The 14,848-nt window shown below is 53.3% G+C and overlaps 3 protein-coding genes across 7 annotated transcripts in view; 2 read left to right on the top strand and 1 right to left on the bottom strand.

Moving 5' to 3' along the window:
• Positions 1 to 4,643, top strand: part of PPM1J (protein phosphatase, Mg2+/Mn2+ dependent, 1J) — a 5,996-nt gene extending 1,353 nt beyond the window's left edge. Inside the window, exons 2-10 of the mRNA XM_008576845.1 lie at positions 583 to 697; positions 1,586 to 1,873; positions 2,162 to 2,274; positions 2,554 to 2,638; positions 3,234 to 3,352; positions 3,557 to 3,620; positions 3,775 to 3,882; positions 4,023 to 4,174; positions 4,319 to 4,643. Coding sequence (XP_008575067.1) covers positions 583 to 697; positions 1,586 to 1,873; positions 2,162 to 2,274; positions 2,554 to 2,638; positions 3,234 to 3,352; positions 3,557 to 3,620; positions 3,775 to 3,882; positions 4,023 to 4,174; positions 4,319 to 4,466 — 1,192 coding nt within the window. The 3' untranslated portion in view covers positions 4,467 to 4,643. The remainder of the gene's footprint in view (positions 1 to 582; positions 698 to 1,585; positions 1,874 to 2,161; positions 2,275 to 2,553; positions 2,639 to 3,233; positions 3,353 to 3,556; positions 3,621 to 3,774; positions 3,883 to 4,022; positions 4,175 to 4,318) is intronic.
• A 2,562-nt stretch (positions 4,644 to 7,205) lies between these two features.
• RHOC (ras homolog family member C) lies at positions 7,206 to 13,737 on the top strand. Of its 2 annotated transcripts, none has more exons than XM_008576843.1 (5): positions 7,206 to 7,224; positions 11,067 to 11,224; positions 11,755 to 11,875; positions 12,172 to 12,302; positions 13,112 to 13,737. In XM_008576843.1, the coding sequence occupies exons 2-5, from the start codon at positions 11,069 to 11,071 to the stop codon at positions 13,283 to 13,285; spliced, it is 582 nt and encodes a 193-aa protein (XP_008575065.1). In that variant the 5' UTR covers positions 7,206 to 7,224; positions 11,067 to 11,068; the 3' UTR covers positions 13,286 to 13,737. The 2 variants fall into 2 exon arrangements, with proteins under 2 accessions (XP_008575065.1, XP_008575066.1); XM_008576844.1 differs by lacking the exon at positions 7,206 to 7,224 and adding an exon at positions 7,582 to 7,598.
• Positions 13,738 to 14,113: 376 nt separating this feature from the next.
• MOV10 (Mov10 RISC complex RNA helicase) overlaps positions 14,114 to 14,848 on the bottom strand; it is a 22,861-nt gene continuing 22,126 nt past the window's right edge. For 3 of the 4 annotated variants that reach the window (XM_008576839.1, XM_008576840.1, XM_008576842.1), the window contains 2 exons: positions 14,523 to 14,644; positions 14,114 to 14,437 (listed from right to left, as the gene is read on the bottom strand). In XM_008576839.1, the coding sequence (XP_008575061.1) occupies positions 14,346 to 14,437; positions 14,523 to 14,644 (214 nt within the window). In that variant the 3' untranslated portion in view covers positions 14,114 to 14,345. The remainder of the gene's footprint in view (positions 14,438 to 14,522; positions 14,645 to 14,848) is intronic. The other variant, XM_008576841.1, reaches the window with a different exon arrangement.

Genomic DNA, 14,848 nt, shown 5'->3' with positions numbered 1-14,848 from the left:
CGCCACCTCCTTTCGCTTCCTATGTGGGAGGAGTTTGTGGTCATATGGCTTCTGTCCAGTCCAGGTGGGCCTCCACTCCTGCTCTGTTTCAATTCCTCTTTCCTGATCTGGGCGGGAGCGCTTCCTTACTGCCAAAGCAGCAGAAACTTTCTTTCGCTGAATGGTTTTTACGATAAGAGTGGGTGTTCCCATGGGGGTGGGGTGCTGGGGATAAGGCACTGGGAGAGTTGATGGGTTGGGGGTAGGATGCAGGATCTTGGCTAGTCAGGAAGTAAAACTTCCTGCCGGCATCTAACACCTACCTCAGCAGCACCACTAGGGATGCCACTTTTGCCAGGGATGGGGGAACTGAGGCAGGCAGGTGCTGCAGCCGGCCTTCCTATGAGGTGGTAGGGCCTGCTGCCCAGACAGTACTCCTTGCACCTTGCCCGCCCTCCCTTCTTCTCCCTCTGGCCTGGATCCCAGGCGGCTGTGACCTTTCTTAGCTTGGCCAGCAGGCAGGAGAGGGTGTATGTCTAAGGTGGGGGTTATTCCAGGACCTGGTCTGGTATCCAACCTGATGTGGTCACTCTGGCCTGGCAGGGTCATCAATGCCGGTAAGAGCCGACACAATGAAGACCAAGCTTGCTGTGAAGTGGTGTATGTGGAAGGTCGGCGAAGTGTTACAGGGGCACCTAGGGAGCCTAGCCGAGGCCAGGTAAGCCCCCAGCCCCTTTCCTAGCCTCCAGAGACAGAGTGACGCTTCTCCCCAGGGATTCCAGGCATCTGGTTTTAAATCTGAGACACGTGAAAGACCTGCCTCCTAACTCACTGGCTTTCTGCCTTCTGACACAGAACCCTTACCTGGCACTGCTCAGTTAGACTCTACCATGTCAGTATGAATGTTTACTTTTCCACTTAAAGTATAGATGCCCACGTATTTATGGATGATTTAATTAATTACCAGTGCTGATTTTTTTGTATCTTTCATCCTCTGAGTTTGGCTTTTTTTTTTTTTTAAAAAAGATGACCGGTAAGGGGATCTTAACCCTTGACTTGGTGTTGTCAGCACCACGCTCAGCCAGTGAGCCAACCGGCCCCCCCCAGCTGGCCGGCAGTACAGGGATCCGATTCCTAGACCTTGGTGTTACAACGCTGTGCTCTAACTACGTCAGCTACCAGCCAGCCCCCCTCAAGATATATATATATATATTTTTTTAAAAGATGACCGGTAAAAAATATATATATATATATTTTTTTTTTTTAAAAGATGACCGGTAAGGGGATCTTAACCCTTGACTTGGTGTTGTCAGCACCACGCTCAGCCAGTGAGCCAACCGGCCATCCCTATATGGGATCCGAACCCGGGGCCTTGGTGTTATCAGCACTGCACTCTCCCGAGTGAGCCACAGGCCGGCCCTGAGTTTGGCTTTTTTGAGGCTTTCTCTTGACACATCGAAGGTCCTATGTCAATAAGTGAATAAATCTCAGTTCCTTTTAATACCAAGCTGATTTCTCTCTGATGTTTATATGGATGCCCAGAGTCTTGTTAGTCTCCCTGCTTAAGACACACACACACACTCACCTCCAACTTTTCCTCCCCCAGGGACTCTGCTTCTACTACTGGGGCCTATTTGATGGGCATGCAGGGGGCGGAGCTGCTGAAATGGCCTCACGGCTCCTCCATCGCCACATTCGTGAGCAGCTAAAGGACCTGGTAGAGATACTTCAGGACCCCTCACCACCTCCCCTCTGCCTCCCGTCCACCCCTGGGGGCCCAAGTGCCTCCGATCCTTCTCACTTGGTTTGTCCTCAGTCTTGCTGGTCTTCGCAGAAGGAAGTGACCCATGAGAGCCTGGTAGTGGGGGCCATTGAGAATGCCTTCCAGGTCATGGTGAGTGGGTGGCCTGGGCCAGGTGCCTTCTAGGCAAACACTGATTAACTCTGTGTGGGAGTCAGGTGGCCTGAGGGTGTGACCCTGACAACCCACAACACCTTTGAGAGCCTGAGCAGAGCTTGGTTCAGAGTGGAGGGAGAAGGGGCAGTTCCACCCATGTCTTTCCTCCTCTCCAGTGTGGCCTGGCTGGGCCAGTTGATATCTGCAAGTGGAAGTGGGAGGGTGGCTAGGTGCCTGAAACCTCTTCTTCTTCCACTCCGCCTTTAACCCTTCCCTATGAGGCAGGATGAGCAGATGGCTCGGGAGCGGCGTGGCCACCAAGTGGAGGGGGGCTGCTGTGCACTGGTTGTGGTCTACCTGCTAGGCAAGGTGTATGTGGCCAATGCAGGCGACAGCAGGTATGGGGGAGGGGGGATTTGAAAGTGGCTACAGGGGCCACACTGCCTGGGATGGGTGAACAGAAGAGAATGAGGCAGCGGGGGCTAAAAATCAGACTGGAGGGGGGTCAGAAGGAATCGTAAACCTAAGGAAAGGCCTGAAATATCCATGAGGGGAAGAAAGATGGGGGTCTGGGTGAGGCATCCTAAGGGTCATTATGGGAAGGGCCTGGCCTTTCTGGAATTCTCCATGAGGGAGCTGAGGAAAGCCAGACTCAAATCATTTCTTTTTCTGGGCAGGGCCATTATTGTCCGGAATGGTGAAATCATTCCAATGTCCCGGGAGTTTACCCCAGAGACCGAGCGCCAGCGTCTTCAGCTGCTTGTAAGTAGGAACCAAACTCCCTACTCCCATAATTTGTTGGGTCTTGTGCCTCTACACCATATCTCCTTGAGAACTCTCACACCCTCACTCCCCCACCACACACAGAGAAATCTCCTTACTGGCTTACTGGGAGCTTATGGGAAAGCAGCTGTACGGACTATAGAGTGCAGGGCTGGGCTGGTGGGAAGATGCAGCAGGAAGGAGCCTGGGCTGGTCCTGTACTCCCTCTCCTCCCCCCCACCAAGGAAGTAGAGTCAGAGGTGGGGAAAGGGAACAACAAAGGTCCCTGAAAGGCAGTATGGCTTAGTGGTTTACCACATGGGCTCTGGAGTTGGGCTGCCTGGGATTAATTTTAGCACTTTGCTAATTGCATGATCTTTGACAATTCCCTTAAGCTCTCTGCACATCAGTAGTTCCTGTCTTAAGGGTTGTTGTGAGGAGTAAGTGAGTTACTATATGTTAACATTTAGAAAGTGTGGCACATGGTAAACTCTATGTAAGAGTCTGCTACAATTAACATAGTCTGTATACCAGGGTGTGCTGTGAACATAATGCACCTTGGCCCTCTGCTCTGTCTGGCCATTCCCAACCCCAGGGCTTCCTGAAACCAGAGCTGCTGGGCAGTGAATTCACCCACCTTGAGTTCCCCCGCAGAGTTCAGCCCAAGGAACTGGGGCAGAGGATGCTGTACCGGGACCAGAACATGACTGGCTGGTAATACTTCCCTCCGAGCTGGGGCCTGTTCCCATGGTAACGCAACCAGTCCCTTGCCAGCAGCAGGGTGGAAGCTGGAGGCTGGGCCAGGCTGGTAGTTGGGGGGATGTGGCCCTTCTAAGGTGTTTGTGTAAAGGTGTGTGGCTCCTAGGGGAGAGGGGCTCTGATGCCTGGGTGATGCCTCCTCTACTCCCCCTTCCCCAGGGCCTACAAAAAGATCGAGCTGGAGGATCTCAGGTTTCCTCTGGTCTGTGGGGAGGGCAAAAAGGTAAACTCCATGGTAGAGGTGAGAGAGGGCAGGAGGACCCACCACAACTTGTCTAGGGAGGTGGAGGTTCTCTGAGGGTAGGGGTGGGACAGGGGACTATGGTTTCAGAGTCTGGGAGAAGACTATAGCAGTATCCAGTCCTCATTTCTTTCAGGCTCGGGTGATGGCCACCATTGGGGTGACCCGGGGCTTGGGAGACCACAGCCTTAAAGTCTGCAGTTCCACCCTGCCCATCAAGCCCTTCCTCTCCTGCTTCCCTGAGGTGAGCCATATGGGGTTTTCCTTAACCACACCTTACCTCCTCTGGAGGTCTCAGGCTGGCTTTCATCCAGAGTCCCTTTACACCCCGATTCCTGTCTACCAACTCCACACCTCAGACCTCTCTACCCTCTTTCCCGCCAGGTACGAGTATATGACCTGACACAGTATGAGCACTGCCCGGATGATGTACTAGTCCTGGGAACAGATGGCCTGTGGGATGTCACCAATGACTGTGAGGTAGCTGCCACTGTGGACAGAGTGCTGTCGGCCTATGAGCCCAATGACCCTAGCAGGTAGGGGTTGCATAGCATGGTTGTGAGGGGAAGGCACTGGTGAAGGGCAAAGGGAAGCAGTGCTTGGGGACACACATGTGGACCTGTGTATCTATCTTACCATATACATGTTGCTACATGAATATGCATGTGTGCTTCTGGCAGGTATACAGCTCTGGCCCAAGCCCTGGTCCTGGGGGCCCGGGGCACCCCCCGGGACCGTGGCTGGCGTCTCCCCAACAACAAGCTGGGTTCCGGGGATGACATCTCGGTCTTCGTCATCCCTCTGGGAGGGCCAGGCAGTTACTCCTGAGGGGCTCAGCCCCATCCCTCCTACCACCATCTCAGCCTCTCCATACTTATCTCTCGCCCAGCCCAAATTCTGAAGCTGTCTCCCTGACCCTTCTTTAGTGACAGTTTAACTGAAAAAGGGATGTCAGCTAGATCCAGAATTATAGCTATTGGCAAATAAACCAGGTGGATAAAGATGTGTGTCTTTATTTGCTTTGACAAGAAACTGGGAGGTAAGGAAAAGCTCTGTGGGGTGGTGGAAAAAAACCCAGGACAGTCGTAAAACTAATATTCCCCAGGTTCTTTCTCCCACCCTCCACTCTTCCCACACACTCATCATGAAAGTTCTTATCCACTTCTGTGGCTTCATCCATCTGCTGATACCTTCCAGGTCAGTGTTCCCAGCCCAGATCTTCCCCGAGCTTTAGATCCACACATCCCAGTTGTCTCCTGGGCATCTCCTAGATAGCCTACTGGCACTTCAGCTCAGCATACCTCAAATGGAATTCACCATTTCCCCCCATAAACATGTTCCTTCTCCTGATTCATCCTTCCAATGGTCACCAGCTCAGATTCTCAAGTTAGAGATCCTGGAGTCGGTCATCCTTGGTTATCATTTCTTCCTCATCAAGCTAATCAATCACTATGTATTGTTGATTATATATTTTTTTAAAAATTTCATATTTGGGGCCGGCCCAGTGGTGCACTCGGTAGAGTGCGGCGCTTGGGAGTGCGGCGGCGCTCCCGCCGAGGGTTTGGATCCCATATAGAGACCGGTCCACTCACTGGCTGAGCGCGGTGCGGGCGTGACACCGAGGGTTGCGATCCCGTTGCCGGTCGCGGTACGGGCGCGACACCGAGGGTTGCGATCCCGTTACCGGTCACGAAAAAAAGACAAAAAGGAAAAAAATAATTTCATATTTGTCCACTTATCTCTACTGTCACTACCTTAGTTCTTCACTACATTGGCCTCATAACTCCTCTCCTAAATCATCGCAACTCATCTTCGAACTATGTTTCCAGGCCACTCCCCTGCTTCCCTCCAATGTACTAGGGACAGAGTAGCCAGGGTGACCTTTCCACGATGTGAATTCTAGTTGGTTATTCCCTGAGAGAACACTTCAGGGGCTCCTTGCTGCACCTAGAACAAAATTGACATTCAACTTCAGAGCATGGCATAGGAGGACCTTCATGATCTGCCTGAGGCTTTCTCTAGCCTCATCTTCCACCCCCTTCCTCCCTACCCACAAGGTGCCCATAACTCTGTGGGCCTGTAGTAGCCCCAATTTATTACTTAAAATTTACACATCACCTTATCTTGAACTCTCCACCTGTTCTTCAGGGTGGGGTATCCCACAGCCCATGTATGCGCCCATGACAGCAATTCCTCCTGTATCGTACCTTGTTTATATTAGTAGTCAGTAGGGAGCAGCATTTAAGAGCAGGGGCTCTAGAATCCAGCTGTTTGGGTGCCGGTGCCAGACCCAACACTAGCTCTAACCTCTCTGAGCCTCAATTTGGTTCTCAGTGAAACAGAGATAATAACAGTACTACCTCATAAGGATGTTGTAAGGACTAAAGTAGTTAACGTATATGGCCAGGTCCATGTAATAAGGGTTCTATAAATGTTAGCTATCTTGAAGTTGTCTGTATTCCTCATTTAGAGTGTAAGTTGTTGGAAGGCAGAAATTGATCTCCAGCACATAGTCCGTTCATTGAGTGAATTAAGAGACCTGGGCATCAAGCGATCCTGGATCTCACTTTGCTCATTTATCAAGTATGTAGGTTGAACTTCAGATCTTCAAAATCTGTGTGACTTCTAACATTCATTCATTCAGCAAATATCTGTTGAAAACCTATTCGTGCAACACACTGTGCTAGACAGTGGGGAAAGGAAAAGTTGGCGGAGCATGAGAGGCAGTAGGGAGAAGCACCAGCTTTGGATCCACACTGGCCTGTCTGAATTCTTGCTCTGCCACTTAGAAATCACAAACATTTGCACAAGCCACTTGATTTCTCTGGGCCTCCGGTTCCTTACAGACAAAAGGGGATGGGTATACTTACTCCAGAGATCTGTGATGAGCTATGTAGTGAGTGTGTGCTGAGCACAAGCCAATAAAATGTCGGTAGACTTCCTCATTCTACATCCATCCATCCACCTTTCCGGCCGCCTTACACATGTAAGTAAAATGCCCTATGCACCAAGCCGGACGAAATGTCCCTAACGGCACAGAAATAATACAATAGGCGTAGGAACTGCATTCCCAGCTGGGGATTCGGTAGCATTTCCGGGAGAGCCCTTTGACGAGCAGGTAGGAATTGGACTCATGGAAATTCCAGGCAGGGGCAAGGAAGGGAATTGCGAGGTGGAATGGAGGTCTGGGTCGCAAAGGTTCTGAAAGGTCTTAAAAGTTGGGCTCCACTGGCTCCACAATGATTCTCGGAGCGGAGGGTGGGGTGGGCATCTTCTGCACCCGCCCTGCCTCCTCGGGCGCCCCGGGGGCCGCCCTTTCCCAGTCCCGCCTCCTGCGAGGTCCCGGCCGGGGCAGGAGAGGGTGGCTGGTTGGCCACAGGAGGGCAGCAGCGGCCCTTCCTGACCCCACCCAGAGCGCCTCTCAACTTTCCCGACGCCGGTCCGCCCCTCAGGGCTGGAAGGCGGGGCAGAGGCTGGGTCCTCGAGGGGTCCCGCCTGCTACTCATTCCCCCTCCTCCGCAGTCCAGGCGTCTCCCGGTGACTCTTCCTCCCCCTAGCCGCGCAGCTGGAGGCGGCGGAGCGGAAGGTACCTTGGGCCGGGGCTGGGGGCGGCGGGGCATCCGGGGAACTCTTCCTCGGGAGAGCACTTTTCCCCTTCGCTCGGGGCGCGGCCGGTCCGGGGGGCGCTGGCCCAAGCGTGGGCCGCCTTCCCTCCCGGTGATCTGCGTCCCGGCTCTGCGGGGGTCCCGCCGGGTCGGCCCCCTCCAGGGCTGCAGCCAGGGGCCCCAGGAACTGCCGGCCAGGGGCGCTCGCCTTCGGCTTGGACCCTCTTCCCTTCCCCTCCCGGCTCCCTGGAACCTGCCCCGCCGGGCGAGGAGTCAACTTGGATCTCCACGAGGAAGCCCCAACCCAGACGCTCTAGCTCCCAGGCCGGGCGGCCAAATGCGGACCTGGAGTGGGGTAGGGGGTGGGCCCAGGCCCGAGTCCGGGTGGGGGTGGAAATTCCCCCAGGCCAGGATGGTGGAATGGCGGGAATAGGGGCGGGGTGTGACCATTGGGGGCTGCCACTGCTCGGTGGAGTCCGGAAGCCGCCCTAGACGGTTCCTGGATCCTGCTTGTGGTCGGGGAAAGGGAGATCGGGAAGGATCCAGCTCGTGTGTGCGTGTGTGTGCGCGCGTGTGCATGTGTGTGCGAGTGTGTGTGCGTGGGCACGCGTGTGTAAGAATCTCCCCTCTCCTGAACCAGGCTAAAAAATTAGCCCGGGGAGGTTGGGCTGGGGGACTCCAGTCCAGTCTTGTCCTCACGCGATTCTTTTTTTTAAAAATCATTTTTGTTTAAGGATATCTTAGGACTCAGTTCTGGTTTTAAAGTTGAGGACAAAATATTTCCTGAATACTTATTTCTTCCCTCAACCACCTTAGGGGAGGTGGGCAAGGTACAGCCAGCCTCCATAGGTCATCTGGGAAATCAAAAGAATGATTGAGGAGAGGACTGGTGTATCCACACTGTTTAGGCTCAGGGAAGGCCCTAGAAGTTTCAGGCTCCATTCCAGCTCTCTGTGGAGTTTGCTTGCCCCTCTTAGGGTCAGTGGGACAGTTCCTCTGGGGCTGCCTCTCACAGGGAACTGTTGTCCATGCCATCTTGGCCTTGGGCCTAGTGTCCTAGCCTGGCCTGGGCTGCCTGCTCTTCTGGCCCAGTCAGAGCCTGGAGGAAAAGTCTTCTAATTGAAGTTGGGGCTCCATGTCACTTAAAGTATGTCCCTGATTGGAGTTCTAGCCTCTGCCTCCAACCATCTGGAGCCACCTAAACCGCCCTGCTGGGAAACGGCAGTGGCATACTCATGCCTAAGTGACTGGAATTCACCCCAGTTGTGATTGTCCCATATCAACGCTACCCACTGCAGGTTGGGGCTACCCCAGCCTGTCTTTAAACAGCTGGGCCAGTTGAACTAATGGGAATGTATGGGGGCATTGGAAGAAATACTAGTGTCAGTCACCTGGGTTGAATTACCAAGGAACCCCGTTTTTGGAGGATGTTTCCATTTTTGGAAGCCATCTGCTGGCAGGGTAAATGACTTCTTGCCTGCCTTTTGGGGTATCAGGGGAGCCCCTTCTGTGGTGGGGAGAGTGTGGCCATGTACTCTGAACTCCTATAAATTCTCTCTGACTCATGTCCACTTCCCTCACATCCCAGTTTTGTGAATGCGTGTGTGGATGGGAAGGAGGCGCCACCCCGGATCCCGCTGTAGAAGACAACTAGACTTGCTAGTATTTGCTTCCTAAAAGGCAGACCAAGGCAGGGGTGTGAGGTGGTGATGGTATGTGGGGAGTAGATTTCAGCCCAGTTTGACAGGATGTGGGACTGAGAGAAAAAGCAAGGTTTGGGCAGAGATCATGTTACCATCCCCTTCTTACTTAACTGCTGCCTGCTTGGTTGGTGCTGGGACTGGCTCTCATTTGTCTGTCTTTTGGGGCTCCTCCCAGCCCAGGCTCTGGCCCCCTCCCCCTTCCCCACAGCCTCAACATCATCTCAGCTCCAGAGCCCGCCCTCTCTTCCTCCCAGGCTGTAGGCCTGGGAACTTGAGCTGCAGGAGGTGCACTCCCCTTCGCAGGGAAGGAGGAAGTGAGGGAAGCTGGGAAGGTGTGATGACCTGGGCAGATGCTGATGTGTTCATGTGTGTTGGGGGTGGGGGACACATGGAAACCCCAGGAAGCTGACTCCTTGTCCTGAGTCACAGGGAGGGGTGGGCAGGGCCTTTGGGTGAGCTGGACAGAGGGAGGAAGGGGCCGTTCTAGAGAGTGGGTGGAGGTGATTCCCTAGTGGATTACTGTCAGTTGCTCTGCTATAGTGAATGTGTGGCTCCCTACAGTGTGGTCATTGTCCCTTGCTGGAGGTTGAGTGACCCAGTGTTGCTGCCAGGCCCAGGAGGAAGGGGGAAAGAAGGCAGACTGCCCAAATGCAAGCTGTGGGCACTGCCAGGACTGAGCCTCCTTTGTGTGACTCGGGGCTTTGGGGGGCGGGTGGGGCAGGCAGGGCCAGGGAAGCCGGCTGGCTGCTACCACTGTCTTCTATCTGGGTTTCCCTGCTCTGTGCTCCTTCCCACCTTTGGGGTGATGTGTAGAAAAGGTACAGCCCTGATCCAAGTGCTGTCCCTGCCATTCACTTGCCACAACTCTGAGTACATGTCTTAACCTCACTGAGGCTTAATTTCCTAGTTTGCCAAAGTGGGAAGTGCACCGTCTACCTTCCAGGTGTCTGGGGAGCAAGGGAGATAATTTTGTCAAAATGCCCAACAGAGTGCACGTACCTAGAGGCCCTATAAATATTTTTTCCTTTACCCACCCACCACCTGATAGCTGGTTCTGCTAGTCTGTGGTCTGGGAGAAGGACTCCTCATTTGTCCCTGGCTGGGCATGACTTGTGCTGAGGGACACTCTGTTCTAGATTGGACCTTAGTGATGGTTAAAGTTTATTTACTAGTTTATTTATTTATTTATTTTACCTTTTTGTCTTTTTTCGTGACCGGCAACGGATCGCAACCCTCAGTGTCGCGCCCGTACCGGACCGGGACCGGCAACGGGATCGCAACCCTCGGTGTTGCACCCGCACCTCGCTCAGCCAGTGAGCGGCCGGTCTGTATGTGGGATCCGAACCCTTGGTGGGAGTGCCGCCGCACTCCCAAGCGGTGCACTGTAGCAGTGCGCCACCAAGCCGGCCCTATTTACTAGTTTATTAAAAACAATTTTTTACTTTTTGGGTGGCTGGCTGGTCGGGGATCCTTGCTGTAACCAACTGAGCTAACCAGCCAGCCCTGGTTAAACTTTAAATGTATCAAAACCCTGGTAACAAATGAAGTCTGACCTAAAACCCAGTATGTAAAGTAGATAAAAGCTGGCTATTCTGGATGCGTCCCTGGTCCCTGAGCACCTCTCTAGGTGGCAAGTGGATGAAATCAAAACTCATGTTTTCTAGCTCCCAAGGGGGTTCTTCTTCGACCTCCCACTGTTGTTTTCTTTTCTTTTTTTTCTAAAAGACGACTCGTAAGGGGATCTCAACCCTTGACTTGGTGTTGTCAGCACCACGCTCTCCCAAGTGAGCTAACTGGCCATCCCTATATAGGGATCCAAACCTGTGGCCTTGGTGTTATCAGCACCACACTCTCCCGAGTGAGCCACGGGCCAGCCCTTCACTGTTGTTTTCTAACCCATCTGAGTAGACCTGTCCCTGACCCAGAGATTTGGAATTTCAAGCTGTTACCTGCACGATTAGCTCTTGGCAAGAACATACCTGAGCAAGCCCCCTTTCCTCCTTTCCCTCCCTTTGCTGGATGCCTCAGTTTCCAAGAAGGTTTGGGGGGCCCTAGAGAAGTGTTTTTAGGCTTACTGGGTTTTACCCAAATCCCTACTGCCTCCTGCCTGCTGGTCACAGCCATGGCTGCAATCCGAAAGAAGCTGGTGATTGTGGGCGATGGTGCCTGTGGGAAGACCTGCCTCCTCATCGTCTTCAGCAAGGATCAGTTTCCAGAGGTCTACGTCCCTACTGTCTTTGAGAACTATATTGCAGACATTGAGGTGGATGGCAAGCAGGTAAAGGCAAAGAGCCCCTTCCCATCTGGTTTGTAACCCCTCCCTGGTCCCATATGTCCTTCCTTACCACCCACCCACATCCTTGCTTCATTTTCCCTGCTGGAAGTAGTAAGTTAGAAAGTGAAACTGCAGTCTTACAAAACCTGGATATACCTTCTGGTGTTTTACTACATAGTGGCCCTGTAATGTGGGCCAAGTACCTTTACCTCTGGGTTTTACCACCTCCCCTCCTCCCAGCTACAAAATGAGGATGCTGGTAAGACCTCCTCCAAAGGGTTGTTGTGAGAATTAAATAAAATGATGGTGCTCATATTAGCAACTCATATACTACCCAAAGACCAAACACATCTTAGGTTTTTTAAAAAACATGTAACTTATGTTGTGTGACTGATTAATACAATGCCTGGCACATAGCTGGTGTTTAATAAATAGATGTTCAGTGAGCCCAAAGGACTAGTGGTTCCAGAGAGGACCTCTGAGTGGTGGGGTAGGGGCCCTTGGGCTAGCTACTCACTGGCCCTGTGCATCAGGTGGAGCTGGCTCTGTGGGACACAGCAGGGCAGGAAGACTATGATCGCCTGCGGCCTCTCTCCTACCCGGACACTGACGTCATTCTGATGTGCTTCTCCATTGACAGCCCCGACAGCCTGGGTGAGGGCATTGGAGGGAGGGGGATCAAGAACGTGCCTTGGCCTGTCTTCATCAGCCATCTTCAGAGGCTTTGCGGTGGGAGGGTTGGGGTGGCACACTCGGGCCCTGTTGGTCTCCTTTACTGTAGTAATTCTGACCCTTGGGAGGGCTTGGGGAGGCTGTACTGTGAGGAGGGGTTTTGAGCTGTGAAAAGGACTGTTACACCTCTTCAGCTCTGCTGTGGGAAAAGCAGGCCCCTGGGGGGAGTTTCTAGCCTAAGCAGAGGCACTGACACTTGTTGGGACATGTCTGTGCAGAAAACATTCCTGAGAAGTGGACCCCAGAGGTGAAGCACTTCTGCCCCAACGTGCCCATTATCCTAGTGGGGAACAAGAAGGACCTGCGGCAAGATGAGCATACCAGAAGAGAGCTGGCCAAGATGAAGCAGGTGGGTGGGGTTGCAGGCTGAGAAAGAAGGGAGCCTTCTCTCCAGCTGATTGTCCTGTGGTAGTGGTGATGGTGGTGTCCACCTCCTACCCCCAAGTTTCCGCATCCTTGGTGCGGAAGGGCCCTTGGTATCTGATGAGATTATCAGAGAATGAAGTGACTTGTCTAGGGTCACTTGGCATTTTCATTTATTCCCGTTTATTGTCCATTTTGTGCTTGGAATTGGGGCTATTAAGTTAAATAAGAAAATCCCTGTCCTTAGGGAGATAGCTAATGTTTCAGTTGGGGTCTGAAGGTGGTGCCATCAGAGCCTACCTGGGAAGGTGTGGGCATTGTAAGTGGGAGAAAGGCCCAAAGGGTGAGGGAGCTGGCTTATTCAGAGACCTGGTTAAGTGGCTCTCTAGCCAGTGTACTAGACTTTGCTAATACACTACAGCACTAGAGTGTGTTAAAGCTGCCAGGACGTGGACAGATGTCACGTCTGCATGTTAGAAAAATTATTCTGGTAGCTATAAAGGAAGACTGGAGAAAGTGAGTGGAGGCAGGTCAGTTAGGAGGTAGTGGACACTCATTCAGGCAAGAGAAACTGGGGTGTAGGGTTGGATAGGAGAGGAGGGAATAGATTGGAGAGAATTTCGAATGTAAACATAAGTTTTGGCCCCCTTGCCTGAAAGCTGTCCAGGTTAACTGGGGCCTGGGTGCTTTGTGGGGTCAGGACTGAAGGAGGTATTTGTTCTAGTTATTGATGAGGTGGTGAGAGGTACACCTAGCCAATGGCTTCCTTTGACTCCTCGCCTTCTGTATTCCCAGGAGCCTGTGCGGTCTGAGGAAGGCCGGGACATGGCGAACCGGATCAGTGCCTTTGGCTACCTTGAGTGCTCAGCCAAGACCAAGGAGGGGGTGCGGGAGGTATTTGAGATGGCCACACGGGCTGGCCTCCAGGTCCGTAAGAATAAGCGCCGGAGGGGCTGCCCCATTCTCTGAGATCCCCAAGGCCTCCCCTACTTGCCCCCTCCCTTCACAGGGGTGCAGAAATTACCCACCCCCCAACCTCACAATCTTAGGACTCCACGCTGAAGGCTCCCTTTTCAGTTCCCTCCTGCCCAGGACTGCATTGTTTCCCCAGCCCCGGGGTGGTGGTGGTAGGCCTGCCCTCCTTTCCAGTCCTCTGGGAACCCAGGCCTATGCCCTGCCCTTCCAGAGCAGAGCCCCTCCCGCTGCTGCCCTGGTCCAGGGGCGGGGACTCTTGCTCTCCTTGGCCTTCCCCAGAGGATGGTCACACACCAGCACTTTATACACTTCTGGCTCACAGGAGAATGACTGGGGCAAGGGACCTAGAGTCCCGGGCCCCTGGGTTTCTGCTTTGGGCTGGGGCCTTGTCTCTGACTGCACTTGGTGGGGGGCATGAATAAAGGCCACAGGTTCCAATGCTTGTATAGTAACTTCCTGTCTTTCTCTCCTGGTCCCCATCTTGGCTGAAAGCTTTAAGTCCCATCTCTCCATTTCTAAGTTGCCTGCCAGGCTAACCCCCCGTCTGCAAAGGCAGGCAGGGTGGAGTCTAAAAGATGAGGTCATGCCTGGCTCTGGGCCTAGGAGGCGGGTGAGGGGGAGTGGTCTGCAGCAGGGGCTAAACTTAGAAACCTGTGGGTGGCTTCCCTGCCACCTCCCACTGGGTTTCTGTCCCTGGAGGTGGGGGCTGGGTTCCTCTCAAACTGGGAGGAGATGTGGCCCTAGGTAGGGTGTGACAACCCACCCTCTGCAGGGTCAGCTTCGGGGCTCAGGAAGCTGGGGCATTGCTAAAGAGAAATGGAGTTTTGCATAGAACGTGGTTTTGTTTTCAGAGTTTTTCTTCCTTCCCCTTCCCCCAATTGTTAGCAGCTTGATGTGTCATTCAGGGGAGGGGGTGGAATGGCTTGGGTTGTAAACTCCCTCCCCCAGCCTTCCTATGCCTTGGAGGGGCAGGCCGGCTGGGTTCTGGTTCAGGGGTGGTGGGCGGGTGGGCAGTTAAGGCTTGGCGGGTGTGAGAAGGCTGGCCGCTGTGTCTTCAGAGCTCATTCCTCCACTCTGGCTCCACTTGCAGAGACAGGCCCTCTTCACACTCCTGCTCCTGGGGGAGGCAGTCGTGATTGTGGGGCTCTAGAAAGCAAGAAGGTGCACTTGGTCTTTCTTACCTCCTCCTTCAGCACTGCCCCCTACCAGGCCCACCGCGGCCCAGCCATACCTGAGGTAGAGGGGCTGAGCTTGCTCAGACCTTGGAGTAAGTTCTGTCCCTGCTGCATGTCCAGTTTGGCAGGGAAGGGGCATCCAGTATACCCCCCATTTTCTTTACAAAACTCCAGGAATCTGTGGGATAGAGAGGAGTAGCAGGCTGGAGGCTAACTAAGCTTCCGTCCTGTCACATGCAAGCTACAGTTGCTTATTAACTCTGACTGTTAGGTTAACTTATAAGTACAATGGGGGTGTTGTGAAGATGAACAGATCTGAGGATTAACTGAGCCACAGGCAGGTGCTTAATAAAGATACACCTGTCCTAGGCTGGGGGGGGGG

The sequence above is a fragment of the Galeopterus variegatus genome, unplaced genomic scaffold (genome assembly GCF_000696425.1).
Source record: "Galeopterus variegatus unplaced genomic scaffold, G_variegatus-3.0.2 Scaffold1415, whole genome shotgun sequence".
Lineage (NCBI taxonomy): Eukaryota > Metazoa > Chordata > Mammalia > Dermoptera > Cynocephalidae > Galeopterus > Galeopterus variegatus.
This window is presented reverse-complemented; position numbering and strand designations above follow the sequence as displayed.